General features: G+C 38.9%; 2 protein-coding genes across 4 annotated transcripts; one reads left to right on the top strand and one right to left on the bottom strand.

The window, feature by feature from the left end:
- Positions 1-871: 871 nt before the first annotated feature.
- On the bottom strand, positions 872-8,284 carry ebag9 (estrogen receptor binding site associated antigen 9). Its single transcript, XM_086310584.1, has 7 exons — positions 7,971-8,284; positions 7,554-7,648; positions 7,159-7,240; positions 6,869-7,024; positions 5,562-5,672; positions 5,092-5,183; positions 872-1,697 (listed from the first exon to the last, which is right to left on the bottom strand). Exons 2-7 carry the CDS (start codon positions 7,634-7,636, stop codon positions 1,580-1,582), a joined length of 642 nt encoding a protein of 213 aa, XP_086166710.1. The 5' UTR covers positions 7,637-7,648; positions 7,971-8,284; the 3' UTR covers positions 872-1,579.
- On the top strand, positions 7,640-20,546 carry ttk (ttk protein kinase). 3 transcript variants are annotated; one of them, XM_086310577.1, is made up of 25 exons: positions 7,640-8,442; positions 9,522-9,609; positions 9,692-9,914; positions 9,997-10,103; positions 10,195-10,338; positions 10,494-10,605; positions 10,688-10,769; positions 10,899-11,014; positions 11,195-11,282; positions 11,427-11,535; positions 11,639-11,864; positions 15,013-15,119; positions 15,677-15,820; positions 15,941-16,110; positions 16,338-16,483; positions 16,743-16,869; positions 17,166-17,258; positions 17,372-17,529; positions 17,667-17,818; positions 17,938-18,062; positions 18,995-19,069; positions 19,166-19,342; positions 19,515-19,611; positions 19,696-19,781; positions 19,864-20,546. In XM_086310577.1, the coding sequence occupies exons 2-25, from the start codon at positions 9,522-9,524 to the stop codon at positions 19,930-19,932; spliced, it is 3,021 nt and encodes a 1,006-aa protein (XP_086166703.1). In that variant the 5' UTR covers positions 7,640-8,442; the 3' UTR covers positions 19,933-20,546. The 3 variants fall into 3 exon arrangements, with proteins under 3 accessions (XP_086166703.1, XP_086166704.1, XP_086166702.1); XM_086310578.1 differs by lacking the exon at positions 7,640-8,442 and adding an exon at positions 8,561-8,944 and having other exon boundaries at positions 11,642-11,864; XM_086310576.1 differs by lacking the exon at positions 7,640-8,442 and adding an exon at positions 8,561-8,944.
- The last annotated feature ends 454 nt before the right edge of the window (positions 20,547-21,000 follow it).

Genomic DNA, 21,000 nt, shown 5'->3' with positions numbered 1-21,000 from the left:
TCGAAGATATGAATCAAAATTTATTAAAAACCCGTGTAGGTCTAATACAGCAGAGATACAATTTGTCAACTCTGGACTCATTACTTTATATTAGTCCTATGTTGTGCTCAACCACTGCTATTTTTACCATTAAGCATGTGTGAAAACAGGATTTTAATGATTAATTTCTGAAAAAAAGAAATCACGACGTGCAAAATTTAAAAAGGAAAACATGACATGCAGCCTTTCTCAGTGAAAATAACGGGGAAAGGGCATTTCCAAAGAAAATAAATCCACACCTGCTTTTAATTTCATTCTTGAATCTATTCATGCTCTAATTATTTTCATATTCATTTTATCATTGAAATTTTAACAGAAAATTTGTCAGTAAATCATTGAATAATATTAACCCAGATATGTCTTCTTTGACTTGCTTTGCACCATTTATCACAAGTCATGGATGAACACATGCTGTATCTGCACTTGCCAATGTTTCCATGACAACACTGACTGGGAATTTCATTACAATGATGCATAACAAGATGCTCAGTCAGAAGCACTTACTTAAAATGATGTGCTAGGAAACGTTTATCCATCAGCCTATTATTTGCCAAGATTACTGTATGAGTGTCCATTGTGATGATGACCCATGTATTTTAAGTACTGGGTCTCTGCAGACAATTCATCAACTATTTAACAGCAGAGTAAGATTTCCTCCCCCAAGATAAAAGGGGAAAAAAAAGACGCATCGATCACTGGAAATTCTCCTTCAATATTAAGGGCTGACAAAAATGAGTGAATGGCAGAGAGATGCAGTGAGATTACCATGGGAACCCACAGCTAACATCTGCATTGGCTACGTTCTAGTCTACCATCATGTATCCACACGCACTTTGAAAATTTCCAGCCTTCATTTTAATGCAGATTTCCAGCAAAATAAGGGCCATACAGCACAGGGAGATAATGTGAAATATAAAAGCATCATTCATTTAAAAAAAAAAAAACAAAAGAAAAGAAACAGCGAACAGATCAGTTGTCAGACAAAGACATAAATATTAAAAAAAAAAAAAATCAAGCAAACCAAGGGATTTCACTGGTATTCAATGATGCATAAAATAAATTAGACGTCCTTGCCTTTTGAGGTTGTAAAAATTACAAAAAAAGAGAGAAATGTACTCCCTGTGTATGTTTCAACAGGTAGCACAAGTACCGGTTTATTTACAAATGTTCCTGGAAAATCCAAAATGGAAGATTTTCCAACAGATTTAATCATTATCTCAGAAAGCCACTTCTGACCTTTAACCTAAAATGATCTGGATGGTATTAACAAAATCTCCCTTAAATCTCCCTTAAAGACCAAAATGACCCTGCCACATGAAGAGTGAGAATACCCGCTGCCCTCAACATTGCCATGTTTTATGCCGCTGCAGATGGAAAACACACTAAAATGCTGCTGGTGGAAAAAAGGAGGAGGACAATCTGCTAACATGTGAGTAGTGTACAGTAAGAATCCTGGTAGGTTTGGTGACTTTAAAGACAGAGCTAGCATCTTTGCCCCTCCCCCACCCCCAATTGCTCAAAAGTGAGCCTCTTTAAAATGTTATGAGAGCTTGACGGCAATTTTCTGCTCCTTCTTCATCATTCTCTGGGCTTCTTTCTCCATCTTTTTCCTCTGCTGCTCCATGAAGCGCTTCTCTCTCTCAGCCATCTTCTGTTGTCTGTTTAAAAAACAAAAGCAAAACACAAAATTATAGTATAAAAAAAATAATAAAAATAATAGGTGACAGGAAGTGATGTCACACCAAAGCATGTCACCAAAAGCTAGGTCAGCTGAGAATGGGGGAAAACAAAACCCTGCTTTTTGTGCCACTGCTGACAAAGTATTATCAAACACTGCCATCTGGTGGCCATGAAATGAACATACACATTTAGAAAAGTGATGACTGCAAGAAGAAATATAATGGGCCCATTATTCTCGCTGTATTGATGTTGTGTGCAAACAGTGATGTCGCCACAGTTCGGTATCATTTTATACCAGCACTGAGGGTGCGAGTACCGGCTGGCGTATTCTACTCAATGATAGGTCATCACTCAGACAAATCTTCCACATCAGTGCAAGCATAGGAAGAGAAGTCAAAACCAGAAGCAAAGAAATAGTTTTTTTTTGTTTGGGGTTTCCCACAAAGTCATCTGTATCTGTATAATCTGTGAATACCTGAACATCTGTAGTGATCATCAAATAGCAGTACAAAAACAAAAAACTAACTAACAACAATAACCCCCTGCCCCTCCCAAAAGAACAAAACAAAAAAACCCAACATTGTACACTCGTGTTCTAACTACAAAGACGTGAGGTGCACAAACAACCGAAATGCCAAAGTGCAGCTTTCGGCAGCGGATGCGAGACCACTGTTGACGTGCAGTGCCGTTCACGAGGACAAGAGACGGCGAGCATAACGGGCTCACGAGACTTCTTTGAGTTGTGTGAGATAAAAACAAATGAAAAATTAAAATACTTTTATAGAGCTATGTTGTTGTTTGTTTTTTTAATCTGAACAAATAACACCATCTATTAGAGCAGGGGTGTCAAACTTATATGAGCTGTGGGCCACTGCTGGCACTGTCATCTCATTGGCAATCCACTTTAGTGTTCAAGTAGTACAAAAAACCCCAAACAAACAAGAAAACACCCAAAAATATTTCTGAAAATACAGTGGGGTTTTTTTTTTTTCCTTTTAATATATTGTATAACAAGACAAAATTGCAAACGTGAACGCAATTCTTTTTCCTCACTCTTAACTAACTGAAGCCATTCATTGAACTACCACATAATGGTACTCTGGTACTCTCTTTCTGGCTCATCTGCAACTAGAGTGAAAGCAGTTTGCTTTGGCAAAGAGAACAGGGTCATAAAATTTTTCATACAACAGAATACAGTTGCCTGAGTCTTAAATATTGCTAAAACTGAATTTCTAACATGGTGCTTAAGGCAGCAGATTATTTGAAAGGCTCCGCTAGTTTGCATCTCAGCCCTGCATAAGCCTTCACTTTAAAAATCCACTCTCAGGAGCAGTCCAAACGATAGACACTCAACCCTTTTAGTTTCTGTGCAGACACAGAATCTGCCCTGTTTTCCATGCTCACAGCTTTCATAAGTGCATCATAATCCTCCAGTCCTGTCACTCCAAGACGTGCGGTTTGTCAGCATTCCTCTGCCTGGCTAAGTGTCATGTGACATTGCTTCCCCCTCACATGCTGCTTTCTCCAGGGCTGTATCTATTTCTGGCAGGGATGCAGCATATTTGCATCAAAGCCTAGAGTAACCCAGGTTCCTAGGATATCGTGCTGGTGAAAGAGAGCGTCTTAAATGCTGCTTTGCATATCATCCAAATCCGCTAGCTTTTTTGGGGGGGTGACAGGAATCCTTTTATTAGTTTTGTCTGAGCATGATGACACACCTATTTGAGGACATGTAGGGGACATTTGCCAAGGCTTTTTCCACTAAGGTGATTTCTTTGCTAGCTAACGCTGCTTGTATTCAGCATTTTAGGATTTTAAGTCTGTTGCCTGCATGTCAGTAATCCTGTGTCAGACAGTAATTCCAGGCTTCAGGGAGCATCTGCCCTGACAGCACTCTGAATCCGACTAATTACATTCTGTGGGGAGAATTTAGCTGAAGTTTTAAATTGGTTTGTTTTCTGCAGCTGTTTAAAAATGTCTGCTTGATGAATGACAGATAATCACTTTCCGAGGTGTAAACATCCACCGGCAACCTCATTTCCCTTTCTCCCTCTCTTTGTCTGCCCAACAGAAGGGCAGGTCTGGGCTGCTACCATTCATGTGGTGACAACCACGGAATCAGGCCTCCGAACCCTGAGCAGTACCTCACCCCTCTGCAGCAGAAGGAAGTGGCCATCAGACACCTGATCAGACACAGTGGGTTTTTTTTTTTTTTCCTTTTAATATATTGTATAACAAGACAAAATTGCAAACGTGAACGCAATTCTTTTTCCTCACTCTTAACTAACTGAAGCCATTCATTGAACTACCACATAATGGTACTCTGGTACTCTCTTTCTGGCCACACGCGTGAAAGGTCTTCTGCTATAATTTTATTCATATTTAACAAAATAAAAATGCAGGCATAAGTGTACACATTAGTTTTTGACTGCTAGCGAAAATTTTTCTCTTTACAAATAACTCTCTTACTGAACTAACATATGTTTGTACTCTCTGCCCATATTGCCTTCATATTAGATAATTTCCTGCTTATAAAATAACTTATTTTAACATTGCACTCAGCAACAAATAAATACTCCCCAACAAAAAAAGTAACTTCAAGGACCAAACTGTATTATATTTCTAAGTCAATATAAGGGCCGCAAACACCGGTGACGTGTGCCGCAAGTGGTCCCCAGGCCGCGAGTTTGAGACCCCTGTAATAGAGGATAAGCTAAAGGAAACTAGAGGAACTAAATATGAATTAACTGCTAATAACCAGCTATGTTAACAATCTATGTTTTTTACACCAAGATTAAGAAATTCTGTTGTAAGACTGGAAGCAAAGATTTCTTATTTTTCAGTTTAGACACCTCTGTCCTCACTGGTAGGAGGTGTGAGGAAGAGATGCAAGGGACCCATGTGTTTGCATAATAAAAGGTTTGATCACTCTCTTGTTTAACATAATTTCCCCCTAGTCTGCAAAAAATTACAATTAAAAATAAAATAAAAAATAAAAAACAGCATTTCACAGGAGGCATCTACTTGGGGTCATTTAGATGACAGCTAAGAAATCCAACTATAACCTGGTGTGCATTAACACAAGGATTGTGAATAATAATCTTTTACAACTGTGTTGTGTTGTAAAAAATGTTTTTCTGTGTAAATACAGACAGATTGTTGTATGTGGCCATGAAACCTGTTGTTGTGCATTCCTCAGTCTTTACTGCAATCAAATCTGGGTTCAATGACAATGTGTTGGAATTGTATATTAACATGGTTAATAACATAAAAAACACTCCTTGTTCCTGTTGTTGTGTCATAACTGGTTAGTTAAGGTAGCAAACTGGTATTTGCTGTATATAGAAGCAGATGAACTCTTGACCCATTTACCTGAGCACCTCCTCTGCCTCCCAGGCAGCATCAGACTCATCCTCCCAGGCATTTGTGTCCTCCTGCCAGGTGTCCATTTCACCCAGTTCAGCCTGTGGAAATTAACAGTTTGCAGTCTTATATACAGAGATAACACTATGATAACATTTTAGTCGGGAGCCTTTGATGTCTAATACATCATAAACGTCAGTTCACACAAGAGTGTTGCAAACTGCATCAAAATTTACTGAATCAGTGGAATAAGAGAAGGGGATTGGTGCATTCTTTTGAAGGCTTACTGAGTCATTCTGACATTTGGGTTTTCTAAGATTCAAGTCCTGCAGCTTTAATAATTTTTTTCACAAGCCTATTTACTGATAAAACAAGTTTTGCTTTCCTTTGATGGCCAACAACTTCTCCTGCATAATTATACAATTATTAGCATACAGAGTGTAAAACATAAACAGTCTTCCAACAATAGTGTAACTTACTGAGGGGGGAATGAAAGTCATCATATCCTGAGAGGCTGCCAACCTGCTGGAGAAGCCTGCTGAGCCATCAGGCACCAGATAGTTCAAAGGTTCCCTTTTCTTCAACACAATCTTCAATATGAAAACCAGAAAAAAAGAAGAGGAGCTTAGAGTCAAAGTAAAAGGAGTTAATGTTGAATCGCTGCTCAACTATTAATAGGAAGGACAAGCTGAGAATGGGAGATTTTCAAGCAATCACACTGTTACACTACAAAAATTGTATGTCTAGAAATGACAAACCCAACATTTTAAAAGCACTTTACTTCTGCACTCAAACAACTTCTAATCAGTGGCTGCAGGAATTATCAGGCTATGTATCAAAAGAAGACATTTCAATCAAAAGCCATGGGTTTGGATCACAAGAAACATTTGATCGCATTCAAAGCATTAATAGCAAAACCTTTACTCTTTACTGTATCTGGATGCCTACAGAATATTTATGTCATGCTTCTTGGTTTAGACAACAGTTAAGAATTTGCTAAAAATAAACAAATAGATTTGCTAAAAACAAACAAATAGAGTTATATATTAGATGCCATTTCTTGTTATTACAGGAAATCAAAGCTAAAGTTTTAATATTGCAATGGAATACATAATTGAAACTCTGCACTGCGTGTCTCTTGTTTTACATCTGCCCATTTCTAAACTGAGTAAAAAACAAAGACTAAGATCGACACTGTTTGTGCAAATTACTTCTAGATGCTACTCTTAAGTTTCTAATAGAATATACATTTTATTAACAGCCCCTCGTAAGTAGCCTGACACCAGCTACAGTTATAATATTATTCTTAGAATTTTCTGTGGCATGGATCCATTTAAAACAGTTGGAAAACAAATAGTAGCCTTTCCCTTTGAAGCGGCAACTTTTTTCCGCATCTTCATTGTATTTTGTATCATGTTTGCTTAAGTCAAACACAATAGTCACGGCTTCTTTTTTTTTTGCTATTACAGTTTTTCCTCATTTACAAAAATAACCGCTTTTCCATCTCTGACATTGTAATGACACCTACGACTCTTCAGTTAAAAAAAGCCAACCACATAAACAAACTATAAATTCCATGACATAGAGTGGCCCTATTACACTTCACCTTATTTTCTGTCATATTTACACTGGTATAATTGTGTATACTCAGCAAACATTGTCAAAGTTCACCACAATTAAGGAGCTGAGCCTCACAGGTGAAGTTTACTTAATAAAAGACAAATTTAAAGGGGTTATACACTTTCATAGACACGGCACAAACTGCTTTGACTTGTTGCAGACATACCTTCTGTGTTTTTCTGATGGTGGGAGCCATGTCTTTGAAGTAGTCCGGCTCTTCATCTACATCGTTGGGTGGAGGGGAGACATTGCCGTTGCCACCTTCAATCTTAATACTTGTAGGAGCCTCTTCATCCCAAGAGCTCCATTCCTCAATCTCTGGCTGTGCAGACAAAAATAAACTAATAAAAACACAATAGTGCCTGAAAGTTATTTGTTTATGAAAACAAGAAAATTGTGTCTCCTGTATGGCAGCCTCTTCTCAAAGCAGTTGCTGATGACTGCTGCAGTACATGCCTGTTTTGGTACAGATGATGAAAAATCCACTGTTGTTGGGAGAGTTATTTGATCACCACTGAGTTTGCGGCCCCTTCCAGTCCTGTGTTACACAATGAAATTAAACTCTCCATTATTATAAAAAGCAGAAACTGCACATTACAGAACACCACAATCAAATCTCTTTACTGTGCATTGTGACAACCTTGCATCCAGCACATGCACAAAAAAGGATCTCTAGTTGTGGTGCTGATGCATGCAAAAATCGTGGTAAATGCTGTGAGTTGCTGTGAGTTTCATAAAGCTAGAACAATATTTTTTAAATCCATATCTCCTATTTTATTTTCAAAAATATCGTAGTAGTGTAAAGATAAAGGTCTCATACATGCTGTAATGGACAATGCATTTGTGCTTACCTGCATATTAACCTTTTAAAGAAAGAAAGAAAGCTGGCTAGGCATGTGCAGATCTTAAAAAGACGGAACTGAGAGATGGCCATGATGAAATTGAGCTGGTGGGAAAGAAAAGGAAAGATTTCTGCATCTGATTTTGCAAGTACGGACATGACTTGTATGCTCCACTTGCAGCAAAGCAGACGAATATTTACACAGGACTGCGCGAAAACAAAATCTGTAAGCGTTTATAAACGCTTAATCTCGAGAGCCGTGCCACGAGCACCTCACTGAAATACGAACCCGTATTTATTCACCATAGAATAAGACCGAGCTTAAGGCTAACGTTAACAATGCAAGTTCTTTACTCATGAAAACAACCGAGCTGTACCTACTAATAAAATATGCGTCTCTACAATCATAAAAAAGATACAAACTCACCTTATAAGATGCCAATAGACTGTATGAAAGGCAACTGCTTCCTTCTTGTGTGGCAGAAGAGACAAGTTCATTTATTTGCTAACCTCTGCTTGCTAGCTTAGCCCACAGGAAAACATATTTCTGAACCCTTTTAAACTATTCCTACGACGACACATTGGCGGTGACAGTTTAATTCACTGTTATGTCAAAACAATAGCGGTATCAGCTCCGCAACCCAGTTTTGTTTCATGACAAAAGTCCTAAATTTGTGTCGTCTCTCGTCTCTGTCCCATGGCTGCCATCTTTGAACTGGGAGGAGCAGAAACACAGGAAGCGTGATTGTGCTGTATTCAAGTGCTGTTGGAAAAAAAAGGGAGAGTATGTAATACAGGAGAGAATGGAGAAGACATGCACTGTATGGCTTTATGGCGAAGAACCTGCACTACAGATTTTATGCTGGCTTTGAGAGAGTTGATGGTCACATATAGAGAAGGTCAGTGTCTTTGTGGAGCTACAGAAAGCATATACAGCATCATAGGGTGCCAAGAAAGGAACTGTGGTATTGCATGAGGAAGTCAAAAGTGGTAGACAAGTATTTGAGGGTGATACAGGACACGTATGAGGACAGCGAGATTACATCAGACATCGGCTCTGAGCCCCTTCTTGAAAAATATTTGCATATTTCAATTTATACACGTTCAAAATACAAACTAGAAGTATTTATAAAAATTACAACGCGCTGGTAAATATCTATAGATACTTCTCAAAAAACGTTTAGAGAGACACGCGTCTCCCTTATATTTATCCTTTATTATTGTCGTCTTGCTTGTTTGTAAACTGAACGCATCGTGACGTCATCACAAAGACCCAATCAATACACAACGCCAACGGAAGCGGCATATTTGAAATCTGGCAGTTGAAGTCGAGCCTTTTTCCCTGTGTATTGTGCTGTAATTCCCGTCGCAAGAGACTTTTTTGTGGCAGGCCTAAACACGGTGAGATGGTTTTCGCTTTACTGCACTTTAACGTCATGTTTTTAAAAGTGTTCTAATGCGTGTTTAACTTCACTTGAGTGCGCGAGTCTTCGGCACAGTGGGGAGATTTGATGAGCAAGTTATCTTGAGCAAAATTGCTACATGCTACCTAGCCGGAAAATGAGCTAGCCCCGATTGTAAACACGAAGCTATCCAGGTTTATAAGGAAAGCATTTGTTCAGTAACTTGTCTTCAACTTGTTATCTAGGTTATTTCTTGCTGCTCACCAAGTCAGCATATAGTACCTTCTAGGTATTCCTCACCTTAGAATGAGAAATCACACAAAACTGGTAACTTAATGTTAATTAAATACTGAGAATTGTCTCAGTGTTGGTTACTCCTTTAACAACAGCTCTGGATTTCTTTTTAAATGTCTGCAGTCCTAGCTCCCCATTATTAATAACTGTTAATAAACGCGTCATATTAACATTAAATTGCATTTTTCTGTGCTGGATTTTGTGTTCTTGTTATTCAAGCAAAATGCTTATATTCATTTGGGCTCATTTGTTATTTGTGTTGACTGAACTCATCATTTCAGATGGAGGAAGAGGAGCACACAGACAGAAAGCAGAAACTTGCCATGCTTTATCAAAAGCTTAACAAAATTAAAAAGTATCTCAATGAAGGTAACAAAGGATTAACAAGTAGTCATGTATGCCAGATGTCTACATTGCCGTGCATAACTGTGACACTTTGTGCTTGTTACAGATGACACAGACAATATTAACCAGGTCATTGGCTCAAACTCACCCGAATCATGTCTTTCATATTTGATGGACTTGGAGAAAAAAGGAGACCCTCACTTGGATAGTAATCACCTCACCAGGCTCATTGACTTTTATACCAGGGTGTTCTCCAATATGCCACTGGGAAAACACTGTCATAATGAGAGCTACGCAAGGATGTTGGTCAGATTTGCAGAGCTGAAAGCGTGAGTAGAAATGCTGTTCTTGGTTTAATTATATTTTCATCTGTGCATTCACTGGGTCATTTATTTATTTTTTTTCTATTAGAATTCAAGATGTCAGTGAGGCAGAGCCTAACTTCAACGTGGCAAGGTCCCACAGCCAGAATTTTGCATTTGTCCACATTGCACATGCACAGTTTGAGATTTCTCAAGGTAGACATGTGATGTTTATCCTTCAAAACATGTGCCAGTTCTCAAGAAATGCTATGTAGAATATTTAATTTAATCTCTAACACTTTACCAGGCAACGCAAAGAGAGGCATCTACATATTGCAGAATGCTGTTCAGGTGGGTGCCCAACCGAAAGAACAGCTGGAGGCTGCTTTGCGAAGAATTCAGAATGGAAAAGCACAACTATGGAGTTCAGAGGATAAGGAAAATTTACCAGGTGAGCATTCATGTTTATCTTGTGTCATTATATACATGTTGCTGTTTGACTTGACTGTCCAGCAGTAGAAAGTCACAATAGAGCTCAAATGTAATAATGCCCTTTTCCCAATCATGCTTTTCTCTTCTAAATATTTTGTGTTTTCTTTCTGTCAGTACCAAACAGTGATGCACAGGACTCTGTCAAAAAAGGCTCAGAGTTACAAAAAGTAAGCAGAACGTCAGATGGGACAGGTGACTTGCAGCTCTCAAGTATTTTTAGTTCGGGGTAAGAATAAAGTGGTTCTCAACCTCCCAGAAGGCTTTTTCTAAGGGGGAACATCTGACATTTTTTGTTCTCTGTCCTTCAGGAGGGACTCCCTTGGTGGAGCACCAGATGACCAACTACCAGGCTGGAGGACAGGATCTCAGCGCAAGAGAGCAGTTGGAATGGTCTGTGGGGTTTGTTTGTTTGTTTGTTTGTTTGTTTGTTTGTTTTTTCACTTGAAACTGTTCCGTGTTACCCATTACCAAAAGGTCTTTGAGGATCCCAAGTTCTGCTCTTACATTTTTGCTTTGTAGCCAGCAAGAGTTCCCATAGTACCTTTCTCTATCCCAGAAAAGGATGATGATGATGACTACAATAATAGCAGGGTCTCCAAAGGAAGCGATGCATCAATCCCCACAAGTTTGTCCAGGTATGTTTATGTTTATTTATTTTGGTTAAAATGTAGTGAATGTAGGCAGGGGGTGGGATGATCTGAGAAATACAATTGAAATATATGTAATTAAGTGAATTTACTTTGCGTGTAATGTCCTGCAGTGTCAATGAAACCTATATCAGGTTTGTTCATGCTTAATTTGTGTCACTGTCTTAGGCAAACATCTGGTTCAAATATGAACCCAATATTTGGGCTATCCTCCTCAAAGAACAGTGCTGTGGATCGGGATATAGTGTGTGTTCAAGTGAGTACAAATAAACGTATTTGTACCTCTCAAATTCCACACTTGGTGGCTTTCGTTTCTAATGATCTGTTGTGTGAAGAACCTTAGCTTGAGCCAAAGAAAGAAATGTTGAATCCTTTTGTGCGTGTGTGTGTGTGTTCTCAGCAACCAGCTCTTAGTCCAGAGAAATCCACCTGGGAGGACCAGGCAGCCATAGACTCAACCACAACTCTCCTTCACACATGTTACACAAAGAACGCCTCAAGAATGGAAGGTACTACATTACATATTTCCATGTGGAATCTTATTTTCTATAGTTGTGTGAATGAAAGACACTGTGTCCCCTTCTCTGTTTTCATGACTGTTTTCCTTTCTAGCAGATGTAACTTACAATTTCGATCAGGTCGTCAATTCCAACTCTCCCGAGTCATGTTGGGCATACCTGACTAACCTGGAGAAGAGAGGGAACCCTCACACAGACATCAACCTTCTGAATAAGCTCAAGGACTGTTACTCTAAAGTCTTCTTCAAGCTGCCAGTCAGACAATACAGCAAAAATGCCACCTACGCCAGAATACTAGTCCGATATGCAGAACTAAAAGGGTGAGTGCCCCATCATATCATTCACAATAATACCAATATAAATTGTTATAAAAGTGTTAAATCATGATATCAATGATTCGTTGGAGCCATGCGTTTATGTTTCTCAGTGGGCAAAACAATGAGACAAAGCCAAGCATGTCTCAGCCACATGCCAGCCTCCTAATTTAACAGCTTTCAACAAAGCACAGTACTCTGCTAAATTTCTGCTAAAGGTGGGAACAAGATTTTTAGATTTGAATCTTATTATGTGGCTCCTAAAGAGTTGCAAGGTTGTTATTTATTTTTTTTTATGTTAAATTAAAAATTGTTAAGTTATACTTTTACTTGGAGTTACAAGGAATACACTACCTGGGCTGCTTTTGCACTTACATTTGACTTATCCTCTGGATATAATGCTGTCGTTATGGTTGCATTGGTACTGCTAGCACCTTGTGGCAATAAATTCACACTTTGAATTAGGTTATCACTGGAAAAACAAAGATGGAAAAGGCAATGCATTTTGTTTTAACTAATAAATCTTCTGCCTGCAAGCTGCAATCACTGATAAAACATAATATAATTTATATCTTTATTGCAAGTTTCCTTGAAATGTTGTGAAATGATCGGTAGTCACCTGAAATGGTTTTCCAACAGTCTTGAAGGAGTTCCCAGAGATGCTGAACATGTGTTGGCCCTTTTGCCTTCAGTCTGCGGTCCATTTCATCCCAAACCATCTTAATTGGTTTAGATCAGCTGGTCCTACCAAATGTAAACCAGATGGGATGGAATGTCGCTGCAGGATGCTGTGGTGGCCAAGTTGGTTCAGTGTGCCTTCATTTTGGAGTAAATCCCCAACAGTGTCACCAGCAAAGCACCCACACACCATCACACCACCTCCTCCGTACTTCACGATGGAAACCATGCATGTGGAGATGATCTGTTCACCTTTTCTGCGTCACCCAAAGGTGGAACCAAAGATCTTGAATTTGGATCTCAAATTTGGACTCACCAGACCAAGCACAGATTTCCACTAGTCTAATGTCCATTCCCTATGTTTCTTGGCCCAAACTAATCTCTTCTGCTTGTTGCTTTTCTTAGTAGCTGTTTGACCCTAAAGACCTGATTGAGTCTTGCCTGAACAGTAGGGCTGAACGATTATGGAAAATAATCTAATTGCGATTTTTTTTGCCCCAATATTGCGATTGCGATGCGATTATTTTTTAAGGTCTTTGTCTTCTGTATCATTAAACAAAGACAAGCAATACATCATATAGTATGGCCAATACTATATTACATTAATTTTAAACTGTTCTTTCCTGGAAGACAGACCTCTGTTATGATGACATGAGGTGATGCATGAATTGATGACTGACATTTTTATTTAACTTCTTCAATCACAACAGTATATTTGAACACACACAATAGTTTATTTTTAGCTTACAAACATCTGAGCATAAAGTGCTGACAAGGAACCCTGGTGTAAACATTAAAATGAAAGTCAGTACAATGTGCAGATTGCAGAAATATACATAAACAAAATCAGTGGCTTTACCACACTCAGTTTTTCGACATCTGTGAACTACTAGACAGTCATTCAATTAAAAAATAATATTAAATAAATAAAACTAATAAATAAAAAATACACACATCTTACTGATCTCTGCAGTCAGTAACATTACACATAAAGTGCAAACATAATAGCAATTGTATAAACACACACACAAACACGCCTTTAAAGTTTAAAGGCGTGAAATTGGACGGTCTAGTTCTGATTAGCGTCACCGCTGTCTTGGTGGAGTTTAATAAACTCGGCCGTCTGCTTCTTGCTATCTAAAATATAACCACACACTGGTGTAAATTCTCGACTGTCTCATACTTCTGTTTAATAAGTTTTCTGTTTGACGTTTAGTCAGCTGTGTGAAAACCAAGGAGGAACCCACCCGGGGGATTAATAAAGTTTTATTTTATCTAATCTAATAACTTTAATCTCAGCCAAACCGATTTACTCACGAACAAACAAAACACTGAAAAAAGCCCAACAATAACATTTTTAGGTTGTCTAAGTGACTTATATATTACGTTTAACCCGAGCAGCGAAACTCCGCGGTGATCTGAAAATGATGTGCCGGGAGTTGTGCCGTTCTCGGCCGCATCAGTAATCCTCGAGCTCCCGGCTAGCTGTCGAGCTGGTGGGTAGCAGACGCCTCTGAAAACGTCGAAGCACTTTTGCAAATGTGGGATATCTTGATAAACCGAGCAGATATTTGATGTTTACACAACTACTTTCTCGCCTGAAAATATGTTAAAAGTTTATTTTGTGACCCAGAAAGATTAGTATGAGTAATTTTAAAACTTAGTAGCGGCCGCCATTGTTGGAAACTGGAGTTTGGCTGGGCCGCGCTATGAATTCTGGGATATGGTAGTAATTTGGACAGCCTTATAATCGCAGTATAATCGCAGCCTTTGCGGTTAGAAAATTGCACTTGATCATGTCGCGATATTATCGCAAATGCGATATATCGTTCAGCCCTACTGAACAGTTGACGTAGAAATGTGTCTAGTAGAACTCTATGTGGCATTTATCTGCTCTAATCTGTTGTGCTGTTAACTTGTGGTTTCTGAGGCTAGTGACTCGAATGACTTTATCCTCAGCAGCAGAGGTGAATCTTGGTCTTCCTTTCCTGGGGCGGTCCTTGTGTGAGCCAGTTTCATCATAGCGCTTGATAATTTTTGCGACTGTACTTGAGGACACAGTCAAAGTTTAAGCAATTTTCCAGACTGACTGACCTTCAGTTCTTAAAGTAATGATGGACTGTCATTTCTCTTTACTTAGCTGATTTGTCCTTGCCATAATATGAATTCTAACAGTTGTCAAATAGAGCTGTCAGCTGTGTACCGACCTGACTTCTGCACAGCACAACAGATGGTCCCAACCCCATTAAGAGGGAAAGAAATTACACAGTGAAACGCTGACAAGGCACAACTGTGAAGTGAAAACCATTTCAGGTGACTACATCATGAAACCCACTGACAGAAGACCAAGGTTTTGCAGTGCTGTCAACTGTCCACATAGCCTTTCAGTCCCACCAAAAAAAAGCATTGGCACAACCAAATGATAGCTATCAGTACTGCTCTTTAAGTGTATCATTGTTTCCTTTTTCTTCTGGAGGATCGAGGATCCAGATGAAGCACAGGACCACTTCATAGTTGCAAGATCCAACTGCAAAGCCTTTGCCTTTGTCCACATAGCACATGCCCAGTTTGAGGTCTCTCAAGGTATGTAATTTTCTGGAACCACATTCTCAAAACAAAAAGCTGAAAATAAGGAGCAACTCGTACAAATAAGGACATTGTTTTGCACAACTTCAAGACTCCTCCTTGAAGAATTTAAATTTAAAGGTGGCACCACTTTGGAAAAATAATAGGTAGTCCAGAGCGGCAATGTACTGCTGTAAAAGCAACTAATTAAGTCGGTGCTTTAGAAAAACAGTATTGCCATAACTGAAGCCAGTTGCTGTAGTGTAACTTTATTACAGAAAGATCATTGTAATCAGTAATCACAATGTCTTTAATAAATGTCTATCTCAGTGTAATCTGTTACAATAAGGTCCCATATACACCTGGAAGGAACATGATTTTTGTCTAGATCTGATCGATGGATCACTATGTCTGCATAGTTTATTCAAAATGCATGCCAAACATTTGCTAGCGAGTGAAAAGTTTTGTCTGTATTTTGTGTTGTTTAGCCATAAGAATGTCTACTAATCAATCAATCGTTCATTAAAACATAATTGAAGTGCCATTTATTTATGCCCCTACTATCCTCTTTTTAGGTAATGTCAACAAAGCAACTTCAATTCTGCACAAAGCCCACACTTTAAATGCGAAGCCAGCCGAGCTCCTGGACATGGCCATACATAACCTTAAAGCTGGAGAGAAACAGCTACTGCCCACCAGTGAGGAGGACCCTCCCACAGGTAGAGATCTAAGTCAGTTCATTGTATGGGTCAAAACTTGAACATGCTTTTAAATTTAAATTAAATTTAAATACATTGTTATTTTTTAAATGCATTATATATTTTCCAAATTTCTTTTAGATTTGCAAGCAAGTGCTCCCGTAATGTCTGCATGTGGTGGAATCCAGGAAGTACAGCTTCCTGCTCGGGTCCCTGTCAGACGTTCGGTAGAGCAGCCTAAACCTGCGAGCAGGGAGCCTTTATCGGAGTGGAAGATCCCAACTTCCATCAACCGGCATGTTTCTCCTGAGGTCTGATGGCCCTTTTTAAATCTACTGCTAAATTTTTAGATACACTGATTTTAGTTTTTTTTTTCTACATGCAAGCTGGTGTTAGCTTATGTCTTCCCTGTGAAATATCCAAAGACTTGGTGGGTGTTTATTATCTTCACTTAGAACATGTATGTAAACATTTATTTTGATTATGTCTCAAAACCTTAAACGTTTTTTTTGTTGTTGTTTTTTTTCCCCCTTATAAGGTTAAACAGACAACACCCCCTGAACCTAGACCCATTCCTCGTCTGGCAGAATCATTCCTTACACCATCCCTCCAACTTCCATCCAAAGCTAACTCACAAACAGTCTGCGAAACGCCTAACAGCAATAGATATCCAGCTGCTAACAGGTAATACTCTGACTTGGGTATTTGTGAAATCTCTCTTTAAATATGCAGCATAAGCAAAAGTGTTTTTTCATATCTGTAATTCTGCTCTTTAGTTTCCATTGGGAACGGTATTTAAATATATGCTTTATTGTAGGGTGCTAAAAAGTTGCGCTAAAAGTCAATTCTACTTCAAATCAATAAGCTAATACTTTTGTATTCTAGAATATTTCTATTGAAATAAAATGTCACACTCTGCATGCCTGTATTTGTCCCCTCTCAGCTTCATTACTCCTGTTGTAAAGAGAGGCCCTGAAGTGTCTTCCTCTGCAGCAGCGGCACACAGAGCTGGGCCTGCTCAGCAGCCATGCACACCTCTAAATCAAACGTTGTGTGCCCAGACACCACAGGTATATGTTCATGCCCTCCTTTTGGTTTTGTCTTATACATTAAAAAAAACCAACAACATACTGTGGAGTTTTTTGTTGCTGTTTTGTTTTGTTTGTTTTTAATTAAAGATTTTAGATGTGTGTGGGGAAAAGCACTTGATAGTATAAACATTTTTTTTTCCCAGCTTGACTGAACAGTAAACAGTTACTTGAATGCCAAGTAGACAGAGTTCAGTCAGTTGGAAATATCAGCAGTAATTTAAATACTACTCTCAACTTTAATGGGAAACTGTATCTTTGTTTGGATCTCATTTTAGGCTTCCCTCAGTGCGTTGTCCAATGAATCCATTACGATTAAGGGGAAGCAGTTCTTCATTCTGAAGATGATTGGACGCGGGGGATCGAGTAAGGTAACAACAGTGTTAAGGAGTTCCCATAATGCCAAAAACATTTCACCACAGTCTGACAGTCCAGTCGGCCTCTAATCTTGTATTTTAAACAACTGCTTGTTTTCCCCCTCCAGGTTTACCAGGTGCTCGATCATAAAAAGCAGCTGTATGCAGTGAAATATGTGAACCTCGAGGAGGCCGACGCCCAGACTATAGAGAGTTACAAAAATGAAATTGAACATCTGAACCACCTGCAGCAGTACAGCGACCAGATTATAAAGCTCTATGACTAGTGAGTGCACAGCCTATCCAGAAATTATTTTTTAAATTAGGCAGCCTTTTTTCTATTGTTTACCTGAAGTATACATCTCTGCCTCAATAAATGTCCTGATGGTTGTGTTTTTTGTGGGTTGTGTTTGTTTCTTTCAGTGAAATAACCAACAGCTACATCTACATGTTGATGGAGTGTGGAAACTTGGATCTGAACACTTGGTTGCGAAAGCGCAAAACTGTGAACCCTCTAGAGAGGAAGTTCTACTGGAAGAACATGCTGGAGGCCGTCCACACCATCCACAAACACGGTTCATTTCTCTTGTGCCTCCCACTATCAGTTGACTACCACTTTCAGTGTTGTTCAAATGTCATAAATGTCATAGTAACTGATGGTCACTTCTAACCACTGCATGTGTGTTCTGTATAGGAATTATCCACAGCGACTTGAAACCAGCTAACTTCGTCATAGTGAATGCTTCACTGAAACTGATCGATTTTGGCATCGCAAACAGAATCCAACCAGATGTAACGAGCATCATGAAGGATTCACAAGTAAGTCATACTAATTAATACACTGAACCTCTCGTGTGTCATGTCAGCTTGGGTCCCAAGCAATCAAACTACAAAGGAATGAAATTGCTGGAAAACAATCTGGTGGACTCTAGAGGGGTGATGATATCTGTGCTAGACTGTCCAGTATAGCCTGATAGTCAGACATTTTCTGGTTAGCATGGTCAATGTCTGCATACTTCCAGTCCCAGGCTACAAATGGTATCTGTTCCAGAGTCTTTCAGATAAGATAGATGGAGGGCCACGGTCATTTCTTCCAATAGACCAGCAGATGTTTTGACATCGCAGGAAAAAGCACATTGAATTAATAACACAGATGTATGAATGAGTGCATTCCACTAAGGTGCGGCCCAGATGCTTGTCGGCCTGTGATCATGGCCTACTGGGAAAGTTACAGCAACAGAGCCATTGTTAAGAAATTTATTTCACCTGTGTGGGTTTTTTTGTTTTTTTGTTTTTTTTTTTTGAGGATTTTTTTTCTTCTTCTTCTTTTGCTTTAATAAATCAAAATCTCTGCAGGGGTGGTGTCCTAAGTATATTGTAGCATCTTTGAAACGACCTGCTGAAGTTCAAAAAACAGAATGGTCTTTAAAGGAAAGAGAGAGAGAATATCTAGTGAGCGGCTTTTCACTGGGTAAAAATGCTAATCAGAGGAAGGCTGAAGCAGAGCTAAAACGGCAACTCTTCAGACACTGGATGAAGTCAGGGATTGCACCAAGATACAGAAGAATGATTTTGAACTTCAAACCATGCAAAGCAACTCTAAATGAGCATACTGTGAGGGACAACAGAAAATGACAGTTTTCTAATTTAAGTTCTGTTAAATAAGTTGAAGCTGCAGCTCAGCTTAAGGATGTCAATCAGTTGGGAAAAATGGCTTAACATGTGTAACACGTAATCATTTGTCAACACAGGTAGGAACTCTGAACTATATGCCCCCTGAAGCCATCAAAGACACGTCATCCCAGACAGGAAAAGCACGCTCAAAGGTGTGTTACTTTCGTTTTTACTGATTTGACAGAGTCACTAACCAAACCGAGAATGCAACAGTAGGTAAGACACCTTCTGCTAATTTTGTTCAACAGATCAGCCCCAAAGGTGATGTGTGGTCCCTCGGATGTATTCTGTACTGTATGACTTACGGGAAGACTCCGTTCCAAAGCATCACCAACCAGATCAGCAAGCTGCACGCCATCATCGATCCCTCCCATAAAATAGAGTTTCCTGACATCTCGGAGAAGGATTTGCTCGATGTGTTGAAGGTGAAACGATGCCATAGATGGGACTTCTGTGTTACAGTTTTACACACATTAAAATGAGAATCTGTCCAATCAATTGTTGATGAGTCTTTATTAGAAGTGTTACTGAGGTCATGTAAAATAAAAATATTCAGCTTTTGTTTTGTTTGTTTTTTGTTTTTTTTCCTTTTACCAGAGATGCTTGGTACGAAACCCCAGAGAGAGAATTGCCATTGCAGAACTGCTGGAGCATCCGTATCTGCAGCTCAAACCACAAGCATCACCTGAACACGGTACATGTACATCAATCAGTAACAAGTTTGTGTACTAAGAAGATGCCAGGTTAACGTTAGAAATTCACCTGTACTCTGTTCCAGAATATCCTTCTAACAACGATCTTAAGAAGATCCTGACAGACCTTGCAGCCCTCCAGTCTCCAAACAGCATCATTCGAGCTGCTAATGTAAGAATAACTTCCCAAAATTTCTTCTCAGACTTCTTAAACAAGTTTCTGAAGCGCTAACTTTGCTCTCTCATCGTCACAGAATTTGGCAAGAATGTGCAGCAGTGGCAGGAAGCTGGATGTTGCAGAGTGTGCAAAGTCATCATCTTAACTGCCCTGGAAAATGTGTTGTGGCTGATTTGGTTCTTTTAAACCACTCATAACCACTAAAGTTTCCCTTTTTTGTGAGATAAACAAAGCAATATCTTTGTTTTTCTTGAAACAAAATAGCACATTGTTTCATTTTTACTCATTAGTAAATATAAGCACAAGCCATTTAGCCATCATTAAAACTACTTGTTTAGTATTGTGTTGTTTAAATCACCAAAAGAACCCCCCAAAAGCTCTGACCTGTAGTCAGAGATGCCAGACATTTGGCAGTGGCTCATTTGGATCCTGTCGGTTGCAGGATGGACTTTCAGTCCCATGGGAATTGACTGGCTTGTTTCAGTGCATCCTGTGAATGCTGTTTCAGATTCTGAGGAGATCAGGAAAAAACTTTGTGTCTGTGTGTTTTTGAACCCTTCCTGAGCAGTTTCAGGGAGTGCTGTTGCCATTACAGGATGTGCTTGGTCTGCAACAGAATTTATGTGGGTAGTACCTTTCAGAAATCCACACGAATGGTAGAATCTCTAAGTGTTACTCACTTAAGTTTGTTTTAATGTTTTGGCTTATCAGTTTGTGCAGTATAGTATAATACAATAAACATACTATATTGTACCATAAGAGTTTGTGCTTTGTTTTTTTCCATTGACATGTAGAAACTTTTTTTCTTGAACCTGAAGCTTCTTCCTGTGAGGGCAGTAATACTATCGAGTTGTAATACAAATGCTTTACACACAAATGTAGAAATTTTCATATACTATTGTAAAAAATACTTATACATTTGTACCGTGAGTTGATAAATAAAATAATATATGAAATACATGAATATGTATAAATGAATTACATCACAGGGAACTGTACGGAAGAGGATTAGGGCCACTGGGGAAAAAAGATCTGAGAAAAAAGTAAGAATTAAATTCTGAGATCAAAGTCAGAATTCTGACTTTTTTCTCAGAATTCAGGAAAAGAAGAAAAAAAAAAAAAGACGTGCCCACTTTTTTTTTCCCCAGTGGCCCTAATCCTCTTCCGTAGAACTGAAACTGCGTCTAGTGAACGATTTTAGACACCTGTACGT

Source organism: Aulonocara sp. 'chitande type north' Nkhata Bay, linkage group LG11 (genome assembly GCF_057382095.1).
Source record: "Aulonocara sp. 'chitande type north' Nkhata Bay isolate Kocher_YH1m ecotype deep benthic linkage group LG11, A_spYH_male_GT1.1, whole genome shotgun sequence".
NCBI classification, from domain to species: domain Eukaryota; kingdom Metazoa; phylum Chordata; class Actinopteri; order Cichliformes; family Cichlidae; genus Aulonocara; species Aulonocara sp. 'chitande type north' Nkhata Bay.
Note: the sequence above shows the minus strand (reverse complement) of the source record. Positions and strands in the feature narration are given on the sequence as shown.